The sequence below is a fragment of the Neofelis nebulosa genome, chromosome 17 (genome assembly GCF_028018385.1).
Source record: "Neofelis nebulosa isolate mNeoNeb1 chromosome 17, mNeoNeb1.pri, whole genome shotgun sequence".
NCBI lineage: Eukaryota > Metazoa > Chordata > Mammalia > Carnivora > Felidae > Neofelis > Neofelis nebulosa.
In genome coordinates this window covers 55,700,516-55,714,051 of record NC_080798.1, presented here as the reverse complement: position 1 = coordinate 55,714,051, position 13,536 = coordinate 55,700,516, and the positions used below count along the sequence as shown (strand labels likewise).

Here is a 13,536-nt window from a genome sequence, read left to right as displayed (position 1 = left end):
CCACATCCACCCCCCACCCTTTTAAGAGTTCACGTTCCTTAACTATCCTCTGGATTTGGTAGAATTCACCACTCTAAGCCAAGGGACATGGTGGGAAAGAGAGAACCATGCAATCATTTTGCCCCTGAAAAAGACTTTACCTTCCCAAAATGCCTTCTCTCTGACTCCTGTCTGGCACGACCCTTGGAAAGGTACCAACCTGTAGCTCTCATGATGCCCAGGCCCCAAGACTTTCACTTTCTCACCATACAAGGCAGATTAACTCTTGGAACTTCGGTGCAACATCCATTTCTTTCTTCCAGTCTACCCTCTCTTTTGCAATCAGGATAATCTTGCAAACATTGGAACGTGCTGCTCTCTGGCAGATTCCACTCAAACACAACCGCTGTCCTGCTCTCTCATCATTCACCCTCCTGGATTCTAGAGTCTCGTCTTAACAAACCCCGCTCCGTTCCTCATGCCCCTGGACCTTTGAACATGCTGTTCCTCCTTGCCTCACCACCTCTTCATCTCTCACCAACTCCTGTTCATCCTTAAATCAAAGGAGGCCTTTTCCCCCTCCAAGGACATGAGGAGAGGGCTCCCTCTTTCTTCAATGCTGTATCCCCAGTGCCCAGCACAGGGTATAGACCCAGTCAGGACCAGTTCAATAACTAATTCAGTTACTCTGCTGTAGCTACTAGGAGATGTCCAAACCGTGAAAACCAGCTTTGCCAACCTGCTTCTTAGGGCCACAGAGAAAACACGATTATTGCAAATATCAACTGGGAAAGGGGGGGAGGTGTGTTCCCATGTCCCTTCCAGAAGCTTGTGTATATTCCAGTCTGAGCAACGTGGCCCTGCACCCTGCCCGCTGCCACGCACTTCCAAGAGCAGGGCACCGGCACCCCACCACGCTGCCTTTGGCTGCCGGGCCCATCACGGGCTCACCAAGAAACTCACGTGTTATGTGAGGAGGAGATCCAGTAATGGGACAAGGGGTTGTTCATGTCCTGTATGTCCACGACGTCGTACTTCTCATCCCAGATGCTGTTCTCCCGCGAAAACAGGTACGTGAGGAACTAGGAGAGTCACAGAGACAAGATCATCACCCCGATGAGGGGGACCGACGGTGCTTTCCCGTCTATGCCAACAACGGAGAAATGGTGGCTCTGATACATCAACTCAGAGAAGATGGTCTCCAGGCCTCAGGTACCCAAGTTTTGTTTTGTTTTTTTTTTGTTTCTTTATTAACTTTAAGAGGGAGAGAGGAAAAGACAGAGAGCAGAGGAGGGGCAGAGAGGGAGAGAGAGAAGCCCAAGCAGGCTTTGTGCTGTCAGTGCAGAGCCTGACGTGGGGCTCAAACTCACGAACGAGTTCATGACCTGAGCCAAAATCAAGAGTCGGGGCACTTAACTGACTGAGTCACCCAGGCGCCCCTACCCAAGTTTGTAACGCAGGACGCTCAGACTTCGGCAGGATATATGGACACATGTTTTCGCTGACCTGTGTGGTATTTTCCTTTTTAATGTGTATCCTAAAATAGTTGATACGAAAAGAGTATAGGCTTCCCACGCAGAAGTTTTAAGGCATAATAATACCATGAACTTTTGTGAACCCGGCACCCAACCAGAGCCAAAAAACATCACCAGTATCCTAACATCTAGCAGGCAGGAAGTTTCCTCACCCCTTAAAAAAAAAAACGGATTGGGGGTTAGTCAGTTGAGCGTCCGACTTCGGCTCAGGTCATGATCTCACAATCCGTGAGTTCGAGCTCCGCATCGGGCTCTGTGCAGACAGCTTGGAGCCTGGAGCCTGTTTCAGATTCTGTGTCTCCCTCTCTCTCTGCCCCTCCCCCGTTCATGCTGTGTCTCTCTCTGTCTCAAAAAATAAATAAACGTTAAAAAATAATTAAAAACAAAATCAGGTTGAGTCACACGGGTGCTACACTGTGCTGCCTGGGCACAAGCTTACACGAGGCAGGAGCACCCCCCCCTCCCCGTCCCACCCTCCTCTCCGTCCATCCCCTGCTGCTTCACACGGGGCAGGGGGCAGGTGCAGAAGCCCCATCAACCTTCGAATCTCCTGGCGGTGCTTAGGTTGTTAGCCACAGGCTGGCGGCAGATGCCCTCTAGTGGGAGAAGCAAAGAACCCACCCAGGCTCCACAGCCGAATGGACTAGGATGAGCACAACAGAAGGCTAGAATTCAGAACCTAGAAGAAAAGCAGCTCTCACAGCAAAGCCCTCCAAGGGAAGAGAACCGGAAAAAAGGAACGTCAGACATCACAGACATCAATCGAAGAGGCCCAGCCACGTTGACAGGAAGCCCACTCACCTCATCAACAAACAAGAAGGGCTCGGCGGTCTCCCTCAGGGTGTCATCGATAAACTTTGTCATCCGCTCGCGGACTTTGTTCAGATCCTGAGCCCAAACCTCCTTGGAATGAGAACGAGAGCAAGAAGTCGTCAGAAAGGGGAATGGCAAAATTCTTCATCTCTCAGGATCCAGTTTCCATCAGAGACCAAAACACCAACCTGTTCTGAACGCATATGTGATCAACGCCTGCATATCACACGTTACTCTGTGCCTGGCCAGCATTCTTTGTAAAGGACCAGAGGGTAAATTTTAGGCTTTGGGTCACAACCACTCAAGTCTGCTACTGTCTGTCAGAAAGCACAGACTTTCTGTCAGAGACTGTAGGAAATAAGGCTATGTGCTTAACATAGCATCTGGTACATAGAAAGTGCTCTGATCTGGGGCACGAGGGTGGCTCAGTCGGTTAAGCATCCAACTTCAGCTCAGGTCATGATCTCATGGTTCGGGAGGTCAAGCCCCACTTCGGGCTCTGTGCTGACACCTCAGAGCCTGGAGTTTGCTTTGGATTCTGTGTCTCCCTCTCTCTCTGCCCCTCCGCTGCTCATGCTCTGTCTCTGTCTCTCTCTCTCTCTCAACAATAAACAAACATTAGAAGGTGCTCCGATCCTGGCAGCTTGTGCAAACAATTGTCTTCCTCCTGTGGTCACCTCAGTCCATGCAACTCTGCACCTCATTCGTTGCCACTGTCATTTAAAAGCCGAGGAAACAGAGGCTCAGGATGTCACATGACAACCCCAAGTTCACATAGCTGGTCAGCAGCAGAGTGGAGGTTCCAAATCAACTGACCTAGAATATGTCCTCTTTTCAAAGAGTCCGCCAAGTAATGCTTCTCAGATGTTGATGATATCTGAAATATACCTTCAGCCGTTCGAAAACAGCTTCTACCACTTAGAAATTCGGAAGCCCACGGGGCACCTGGGTAGCTCAGTCGGTTAAGCGTCTGACTTCGGCTTGGGTCGTGATCTCACAGTTTGTGAGTTCGAGCCCCACATCGGGCTCTGGGCTGACCACTTAGAGCCTGGAGCCTGCTTCAAATTCTATGTCTCCCTCTCTCTCTGCTCCTCCCCTGCTCATGCTCTCTCCTTCAAAAATAAATAAAAGCATTAAAAAAAATTAAAAAAAAAAGAAATTCAGAAGCCCATTAGAAAAAGAACACGTGATATGAAGTAACTGTACTGTTTTCCTCTCTAATCCCTAGAAGCCCATACACTCATAGGCAAAAAAGATGCACAAAAAGATGAAACATGACATAGTTTCAACTGTGACTAATGTTTCATGGCTTCTGAATATGCTAAAACCTCTACCTTTCAGGATGATAAAAGCAAATGTGCTACCAGATGTGTGTGTGGTTGGACGGGAAGGGTCAGACCGGGAAGTCTGAAAGAAGCAAAAGGCAAGGGCAGATACAAATAAGGTGGTAAAGAGATGGCCCTGCTGGCACGTGGGTGGCTGACCAACAATGAACCTTACTGTGGATGTTTGCAAATCTACTTGGATAGGGACACAAAGTAGCTGGGAGGCTGGGAGCGGCCGGCTCATCCACACACGAGGCGCTACGATCTTTGAATACTGGAACATAAAACTCAAATCATAGGGATACTTAATGCAAACGCCTCGCCAGACCTAAGTGCCCCCCCCCCCCAAAGGCCAGGGGCTTCCTCGTTCCTTCTCCCACAACGCCTTTGCACTTACTAAAAGGCACAGGGGCTGAGCCAGCTTAACGTGGAACTCACCTGGCTGTGAATAAAATCTTCTGCATAAAGGAGGATAAAATACCAACATTCCGGGAGTTAAAAATAAATAAAAATGTATCTATGTGGGGTGGGGTGGGGTGGGGTGGGGTGGGGTGGGGTGGGGTGGGGTGCCAGGCAGCTACGATCATGAAAACGAGAAGCAAAACAGACGAAAGGGGGATGAGAGTCTCAGCACTGGGCACGGACTGTATGGCCAGGCTCTGCGTTAAACCTTTTTCACGGAGCGGCTCGTTTTAAGCTCATGCAGCCCCAGAAGGTACATACGTTACTCTCCATGTTATGTGAGTGGAGAAGCTGAAGCTCTGAGTCATTAAATAACTTGCCCCCCAACAGTGAGCCTGAGACCAACCCAGGCACATGACTTCTGGAGTCTTCCTTTTGACCCCCTCCCCCTGCCCCCAACCTGTTCGACAGTGGCACCCATCCCCTGCCAGGGCTGGCCTGTGGCACATGTAACCAGTCCTCCGGTGGGAATTTAGGTTAGCTCCAGGCCTTCACTCCTATTAAGAACTCTGCCATTGCTTCTGTAGGGTGAGTTCCTAGGAGGGCAGTTATTTAACTGAGGTATATAAACCTTTCTTCAAAGTTTTCATTTTAATCGCCTATTGCCGAAGTGCTCCCTAAAAACCTTGCACAGATCTGCACACCCAATGGGGCCTCTGTGAGTATTCTGTGGGTGAGCACCCATCACCCTAAACAAATGTCCCTGATGAGCAGCCCTGCTTCCTGCCAGCATCACACAGAGCCAGGCACATTGGACTTAAGGGTCTACAAGACTGACGGCTCAGTGTCCCCATTCTTGACATCAGGGGCCCCCTGGGTTCTAACTCCCCACTTGGGGAGATCTCCTGCGCTATGCTCCTGACCCACAGTCCTGATCTCCGAGGGGCCAGCGTGGGTGTCGTAAAATTAAGCAGCAGAAGCTGGTGAATTCTAGGGGATCAGGCTACTCATCCCCAGGGATTCGGCCTCAACGGCTTCCCACCAAACTGAGTAGTTAGGGCAAAAAAGAGGAAGGTGAAAAAGAAAACCGCGTGCCTCTCTCTGCTTTACGACGCTGGTGGCACAGACCCAGCATGTAAGGTGCCCAGAGAATGCACGTGCCCCTTTGCTGCACCCCACCGCACAGCTGCAGGCTCAGGCGCTCTCCTTGAACCCTGCACGGGGGAAGGGTGTCACCGTTTATCAGGCACCACCACAGCTGCCCCCTTTGCCTGGGCTTCCGTGTGGCTGGCGTTGCCCCCGGTTGTGTGTCTCTTTTCATCGCTCTACATTCAGTGAAATCTGAACATGGGAGATACGCTGGGTGACATTAACGAGTTTAGTGTGGATTGTGGAACAGGATTGCTGTGGTCATGTTTTGTGGGAAAAAAAAAAGTCCGTATCTGTAAGAGAGATGCACTGAAGCATTTACAAAGGAAATAATACATAGCCTGGGGTTTGCTTTAGATTATTCCACTAAAGAAATGAAGAAGAAAGGGAGGGGAGGGGAGGCACGTGGGTGTGGAGGTGGAGGGCAGGAGAAATAAAATTGGGGAAACGTTTGTAACTTCTTAATCTGAGTGATGGGTACGCGGTGGCTCAGGATGCCTATCTGTCTACTCTTGCACATGTCTGAGATGTTTTGGAGTAAAAAGTTTCTTGAGAAGCCAATGAACTGGAATGCTACGAACCTGAAACGGCTCTAAAAAATGAAGTCGATTAAAACACCAAAACCAAAAACTTAAATAAGGAGGAAGCAAAGACAACTCCAGGGACAGATGTAAAAAATTTTAAGTATCTACACAAAAATGCATGTATACGTACATACAAAGATCACTGCAATCTTCTCTGACCCCACGATTCTGGAAAGTAGGGCTCCCATCACCACTTAGAGAGGAAACTGGGGAACAGAAAGGTCAAACCACCTGCCCAAGGTCACACAGCTAGTAGGAGGATCTCACGTTTCTCTCTGTCGAACTCAGTTTTTCCAACCACAGCACTACTGACGTTTGGGGTTGGGGACCTGTGCATTTCAGGATGTCAGGCAGTATCCCTGGCTTCTACCCACGAGGTACCAGGAGCCCTCCCACTTGTGACAACCAAAAACATCTCCAGACATGCCCCAAACCCCCCATTTGGTGCAATGACTCTGGTGGAAAACTACTGCCCGACACAAAAGCCCTTCACTCTGCCACCAGCACTTCCCCATGTGTCATTTGTTTAAGGACGGCTGTGCTGTTTTATCCCCCAGAGGACCCGGCAGGCTCATCCGCCCGGTCACATCTTCCCATCGCTCAGGGAAGGCTTCCAGGAAAAGGCCACATATGATGAGCCAGGAGAGGGAGCGGAAGCCCGCTAGGTGGGAACAGACGGGGCACCCACCTGCCTCGGACTACTCTCACTCTCCCCTTCTGGATTCGTGCCTTGGAAAGGGGCCGACACGAGGCGGCTCTCCTTCCAGAGTCTAAGACACCAGAGCGGCATCGGACGGGAGCACCAATGTGTCACGACAACCGCCGGCCGGGTGGCAGGTGGTGAGAAGATGAGAACCCGACCCAGGCAGCTCCTCCAGCTCCCCCAGCCCTGGCCTGCCCTCACCTGCTGTTCGTGTAGGAGAAACCGCTGGAAGTCGTGCAGGTAAACAGCGGAGGCATCCGGCCGGTCGGTGTTGCTGCCCTCGGGGAAAGGGAGGGTGTTTAGAGAAGACACGATCGACAGAGGCTGTGCACCAGGCAGCCTGCCACCAGGCACCCTGTAAGTCCCTCCAGGGAGCTGGGTGGCAGGCTGGCCAACGGGGAAACGAGGGTACAGCACACAGAGAGAGGCTCAAATCCAGACCTGGAGGACCCAACAGCTAACGGAGTCCCAGAGAATGAGGAGGGGCTCGCCAGGACGTGCAAAGGGTCTCAGACAAAGGGAACCATATATCCCAAGTCCTGAGGGAAAAGAGAAGGGGGGCAAGGGGCAGGGGGTGGAGGGAGAGAGCAGTGGGGGAGGTGGGCAGACCTGAACCGCACAGCAAATGCTTGGGTCAGGCTGGATGTGGACAGCATTTGGGTGGGGGTGGGATCTTATGCTGGAGAAGCGAACAGGGCCCCATCAAAGGGTCTCCTCGGAAGCCACAATCCAGTTTGCTGAGCCACTCAGGGCTCCGAAGCAGCAGTGGGGGTCAGCTGAAGCCCCCCAGGTTCTGGGAGGGTGGGGGGAATCAGCCTGAAGACACAAGACACAGGCTTTGGAGCAGATGAAGGCCTACTGTTGGGAGAATTTTCCGTTTGAGAGGAGAGAACCTTTCGCCCTGCATACAGGGAGACCCCACCTCAGCCGGCAGCCTGCTGACAGATGGCCTCATGGAGAGGATGTTCGGGGCCACTGAAAAAGTGGGACCTCACTGGACTGGCAGAGCAACCCTGGCTTCTGTGGAAAGTGCATTCTGTAGAACAGAGCTTTAAGGGGAAATCTATACCCTAGAATTTACAAGGTGTCTATGTGGGGGGGAGGGAAGCGGGGGTGTCTTTTAAAGCGCAGGCGGTAAAACACACTTTAAACTGTTGCCTTTACTGAACTCACTTAGAATCCAAAAGTCTATTGTCATTCTGTAATTGCGAATGTACTTCCAATCTTCTTTGCTAACGACCCTCATAGTCTAACCCTTATTTTTTCCTTAAAATTCTACATGAAAATCAGATTTGTTTTGGGGTGCGTGGGTGGCTCAGCCAGTTAAATATCTGTCTTGATCTCGGCTCAGGTCATGATCTCACGGTCCTGAGACTGAGCCACGAGTTGGGCTCTGTGCTGACTGTGGAATGTGCTGGGGATTCTCTCCCTCCCTCTCTCTCTGCCCCTCCCCCACTCATGCACATGGGCTCTCTCAAAATAAAAAATTAAACATTTTTTTAAAAACCAGGTTGATGGGGGGTGGGAGGGAGGGGAGGGGAGGTGATGGGCATTGAAGAGGGCATCTTTTGGGATGACCACTGGGTGTTGTATGGAAACTAATTTGACAATAAATTTCATATAATAAAAAAGAAAAAAAAAGAGAAAAGAAAACAAACAAACAAAAACCCAGATGTTGCCCTTTCCCTGCCGCCGCTGAGTCTCGCGGAGGCGGAGGCTCGGGTGCGGTCAAGATTCGGCTCCATCCGTAACCCAACGCCATGGCCGAGGAAGGCATTGCTGCTGGGGATGTAACGGACGTTAATACCGCTTGACAAGAGGTGCTGAAGACCGCCCTCATCCACGATGGCCTAGCGCGTGGAATTCGCGAAGCTGCCAAAGCCCTAGACAAGCGCCAAGCCCACCTTTGTGTGCTGGCATCCAACTGTGATGAGCCTATGTATGTCAAGTTGGTGGAGGCCCTTTGTGCTGAGCACCAGATCAACCTAATTAAGGTTGATGACAACAAGAAACTAGGGGAAAGGGTCGGCCTCTGTAAAACTGACACGGAGGGAAAACCCCGTGAAGTGGTTGGTTGCAGTTGTGTGGTGGTTAAGGACTCTGGCAAAGAGTCTCAGGCCAAGGATGTCATCGAGGAATGCTTCAAACGCAAGAAATGAACAAATGAACTTGACTCTTGTTCCTCAAAACAAACAAACAAACAAAAAAAAAAACAAGCCAAAATAAAAAAAATAAAAAAAAATAAAAACCAGATGTTTCATATATACTGTGCAGTCTTGAGGTTTCTGGTTTAGAAAGGAACAGGGGTCAGTTGCCAGAGTGTCCTCATCAGTGAGGGCTGGTTCTGAAAAGCAGGCCGAGATCAGCGTGCCACAAATCATTTTAGGTGCTGTTAACTCTGTGGCCAACATTTCATAATCACAGAACATTTCATAAATCCCCACTTGGGGAATGAGGAAGAAGAGTAAAGGTCCTGACAAGTCCTGCAGCACTTACATTTTAATAATACCATTATCACTATTTATGAGCCCTTGGCCATCCCACACACCACAGGAAGCACTTTATATGCTTCAACTCGTTTTAATTCACTTAAATCTGCTTGACCAGGCATTTCCAAAACTCATTTCTGGGAGAGCAGGTCCTAAAGCATACGGGCGTCTCTGCAGAACCTGCTGGCCCACCCTCCCACCACTCCATAAACCCTGCTGTTGTTCACGTTTATCCATGCCACGGGCTCAGGACAGCCAATTTCCCAATGAGAGACTTTGCCCCTGTGGAGATCAGCGAGTGCCCACAGAGGTGGCCCCCGCCCCCGTTGGAGCCAGCTGGGAGGACCCACACGGGCACCCAAGCCCAACACAGCCGCCCTGAACAACAATAACCCAGAAGAGGTGCCTCACCCCAAGATGAACACAGAAGAATCTTTTTTGAATTCATCAAGAATCTGAAAGAGAAAACAAAAGGAAAACACACAAAATAAGAACATGAGACAAGTCAAGCCACTTCATGCAAATGGACAGGGTTTTTTAATTAAACGATTATAACTGGCATGACTTGTAATATTTGAAAATGACAGAAACTTAGGTAGAAGTCTTCTTCGCCCCCTTCTTAGTCTAATTCCTGAGAAGCAATCAATCTTAGTAATTTGGTAGGTTGCCCTCTAGAATCTGTTTAGTGGATATTCATTTTAATTATACCTCATCCTATCATATTACATCCATGTCTCCAAACTTTTAGCTGTGTTTGAGGCTTTATTATTCTGCTCCTCAATCATCCTGCGTCATTACTATGAAAACCCACACTGTATTCCATAATACATACATCACCGATGTTCTGCTGTTAGACCCAGCGTTACAAAGAGTGTCTGCGTATCTGTGTATTTTTGCCCGGCCGCACAAAATATTTCCATTGGGTAGACAGGGAAGCACCTGGGTACGGTGTGCGCCTGTTAACTTTGACAGATTCACCAAAATCTTCTCCAAACAACTATCCCGACCAGCGCCCCCACCAGAGAATGCATAACCTTTTCTATGCCCTCACTGCTCCATTTCCCATCAGTAATATTGCAGCGAGCTAATTTTTCACCTTCAGATTCGAGAGAAGGAAAGAAATATTGGGCAGCTTCGGTCCTGCCCTTCATGGCCACACACACCCCCCCCATACTGTCCCTGCTTCCGGTTAGGTAGCATTACCTTAATAATTTTTAATCAGGCTATGACTGGATAAGCATTTGAGAAATTCAGGGCACAAATGGACACGTAGCCACTGGCATGTTACAAACACTAATGATAGAACTACAACTCCCAGTCTAGACTCCCCAGTCCTTTAGCCAAACTGCCTGGAGTCCCGGATGATACAAGGAAAACCAACGTTCTAGAGAAGGTATGGACAGGCCCCTGGGAAGCATCAGGAGGTCTGCGTTAGTCTGTGCACGTATGTGTTTTTATTTCTGGAAAGATGATCTACAGCTTTAATCAGCATCTCAAAGAAATGGGTCACCCAAAAAGGTTAAGAGCCGCTTTCAGAAGAGCTCACAAGTCTCTCTTCTATTTACGTGTAACTGACAGCATAGCTATTTCTTAAATTAAAAAAAAAAAAAAAAAAAAAGAAGGGATTTGGGGCAGTGCGTGCTGTTATTTGGATGTTTGGCACTTAGATCACTAGATTGACACGGCGCTTCAGGCCAGATCCCTTCTAAACCCAAACCCCGCGACTGGTTTCCTTACACCTGGAGAAAGCCGGGTCTAGACTTATCCTCAATTATCTATGCTATGACATCCTTAAAGCCAGTCTTTTCCTTTACTTCTTTTCAAGGAAACACACAAAAAGCTCCACCCCATTTCAGCCAGGCGGGCAGCGGGGCCAAAGGAGGGGTGCCCCGACTGCAGAGAGGCCTCCAGAGCCAGAAAACACGGGGAGAAACACCCCAGCTTCCCCTCTTGCACGCCTGTACCCCCATCCCTCTCCGCCCATTTACTGAACCTGCTGGCAGAACACCTGGGAATGAGTTTGTGGGAATGAGCCCCCCACAGGGCACAGAGTGGGACGGGGGTAGACTGGAGGCAAAAAGGCAAATAGTACCAGCCTGAGGCTCACCTCTCGGGTAGCAGAAACAGAATTCACAGACGCAAGGCAATAGCGTAGGCCTGAGGGTAGGGGTGACGGGGAACCGAAGACAGAAGGCGCCAAGATTCCTGGGTGGGTGCATCCAGCAGCGTGGCCAGTCACGCATTCGCTGCAGTGAAGACTGGGGGAGGGGAGGAGTGTCACCAGGCCTCTCCCGAACATTCCAGCAGGAGATGCAAAGCAAGCTGGCAGTGAGACGGGCAAGTCGGGTGAGACACGGGCCCTGCCTGGGACGCACCAACCTTTGGACATGAAGAAATCAAAGACCCAGCCAAAAACGTGTGAGTGCAGAGACAGTGAGGTAAGAGGAGAATGAAGACAGCACAGTGTCTCAAAGTCAAGTGACGGTATCCAGGAGAGAGTCACCAGTGATCTACGCCATGGAGCGGGCAACATGAAGGCCACAGGACCGACCAGTGGCTCTGTTGATGTGGAGGTCACTGGTCTTAGGAAAACATCAACTGCCGTGGGGTGAGAAGCATGGAACGTGGCTGGGGCAGGGAGGGAGGCAAGGGGGACAGCAAGGTCGATGGCGCTCCTGCAAGAGGTCACTCTACGGGGCAGAGAAATGAGGCAGCAGTCAGAGGACATGCGTCAAGGAGGGCATTCTATCGATGGAAGACAGGATAGCATGTGTTACATGCATCCCCTGAGAGATCTGTGCAAGCCCTAAGCCCCCCGCACCTGTGAACGGGACCTTATTTGGAAATAGGGTCTTTGCAGATGTGATCGAGTTAAGGCGAGGTCCTGCCGGATTACGGTGGGCCCTAGTCCAATGACTGGAGTCCTTATAAAGAGGGACACCTGGAGGCCGGCACAGACCAGGGCAAGGCGGCCACGTGATGACGGAGGCAGAGACTGGAGCGATGCGTCTCCAAGGCCAGGAGCGCCCAGGACGGCCAGCTAACACCAGAAGTGGGGAGAGAGGCAAGGAGATTCTCCCCCCGAGATTTCAGTGGGAGCTGAGTGGTGTCAGCACCCTTACTGGGAGAGAACAGAGGTCTGTTCTCTTCGGCCACTTAGCTGGGGTCTGCTGCGGCAGCCCTGACAAACTAATGGCTTGTCAGGAGCTGACACGAGGCAGCCACGACCTCAGTTACCCCCGGCACCCATCCCACCCAGAAGACAGTAAAGCGAAGCCCACTTTGGCAACAAAAAACAGGCTCCAGGAGGATGAGCAGCTGTTTTCAGATGACATACCCAGAATGTCAAGGGGCCACAATTTCAGCCCCCGTCCACCTTGGTTCATCTCCAGTGGCCTTCACAGTACGTGCAAATGCACACAAAGTGAATAATGACATCCTAGCAAGGAGAGAAGAATATTCTAGATGCTACAAGGCACACAGAGTGAAGAGACAGCAATTAGGTTATGTTACCATTACCGTGTAGGGTTATGTGGCCAAATTCTACTAAACCAGGATGTCGGGGGCCCCGTGTGACTCTGGGTGATGTCCTGACCCCTCTCACCCCAGCAGAGGATCAATGAGGTCAAGAGAGACGTCTGTTTTGTTAACCACTGGGCCCTCTTGGCTCAAACATTTGTTGAATGAATGCTGAAAATAATGGGTCAATTAATTTTCTCTAGGAAAAATTTAAAGGCTACAAAAAAAGTCACCTCTGACTTTTGAGTCCCAGGAGAAGAGGCAGTTACAGCTAGACAAGGGAAGGGGCCGTGCCCAAGGATGGGGACCACAGAAGCAAGAGCCCAGAGGAATCGAGGTCAAGGAGTTGAGTCTCCCCATATGGCAGGGGCACCCTCCAGGCTGTAACTCAGCCTACACATGCTGTGCTCATTTGAGCCATTTGGTTCCAGGAGGCCAAGGGGAAAGTGGCAGTGACAGAAAAAGCTAACCAGAGGGTCACTGCCGACGTGTGCACGGTGGGTCCTTCTCCCTCCTCGCTGCCAATTCGAATAATGTGCCACATTCCCTGTCCCTGGAAGCCTCAGCCAGCATACCATCACAGAATGTGACTCACTTGTCATACGCTCACACCCATGTAAAACTCAGAAGAATAAACATTAGTCTTTCTACCAAAAGTATAATCCCAGGTATAATCGTAGAAGCTTTGTAGGCGTTTCAGTTATCTTTTTCTTTGTACGTGCGTCTTACTTTTAAGTAATAGACAAAACATTACTTTGCTTATAATACCATTTATTCAAACATCAGAAATGAATTTCCTATCAAGTGCTGCCCGGTCATCTGCTTCAATACGGTGAGCGGTCAGAGGACACTCTGGGAAAGCCACCGATTCTGACCGAGATGGTCTTTCTGAAGCAGGACAGAGAGCGGGAGCACCAAAGGTCAGTGCTTCCTTCCCCCGTGTGGCATTCTGCCTCATGAAAGGCTGTTCTGAGGGCCAGCTGTGTGCAGGACACTCTGTGGGGTGACCGCTATCTCTGAGCCCTTTTAACCCTCTCA

General features: G+C 50.3%; 1 protein-coding gene and 1 pseudogene across 6 annotated transcripts in view; one reads left to right on the top strand and one right to left on the bottom strand.

Moving 5' to 3' along the window:
• PLCG2 (phospholipase C gamma 2) overlaps positions 1–13,536 on the bottom strand; it is a 156,570-nt gene that overhangs the window by 64,489 nt on the left and 78,545 nt on the right. For all 6 annotated transcript variants that reach the window (XM_058706654.1, XM_058706656.1, XM_058706659.1 and 3 more), the window contains exons 8-11: positions 9,391–9,434; positions 6,692–6,764; positions 2,316–2,417; positions 943–1,061 (exon numbers count right to left, since the gene is read on the bottom strand). In XM_058706654.1, coding sequence (XP_058562637.1) covers positions 943–1,061; positions 2,316–2,417; positions 6,692–6,764; positions 9,391–9,434 — 338 coding nt within the window. The remainder of the gene's footprint in view (positions 1–942; positions 1,062–2,315; positions 2,418–6,691; positions 6,765–9,390; positions 9,435–13,536) is intronic.
• LOC131499021 (small ribosomal subunit protein eS12-like) lies at positions 8,177–8,671 on the top strand (annotated as a pseudogene).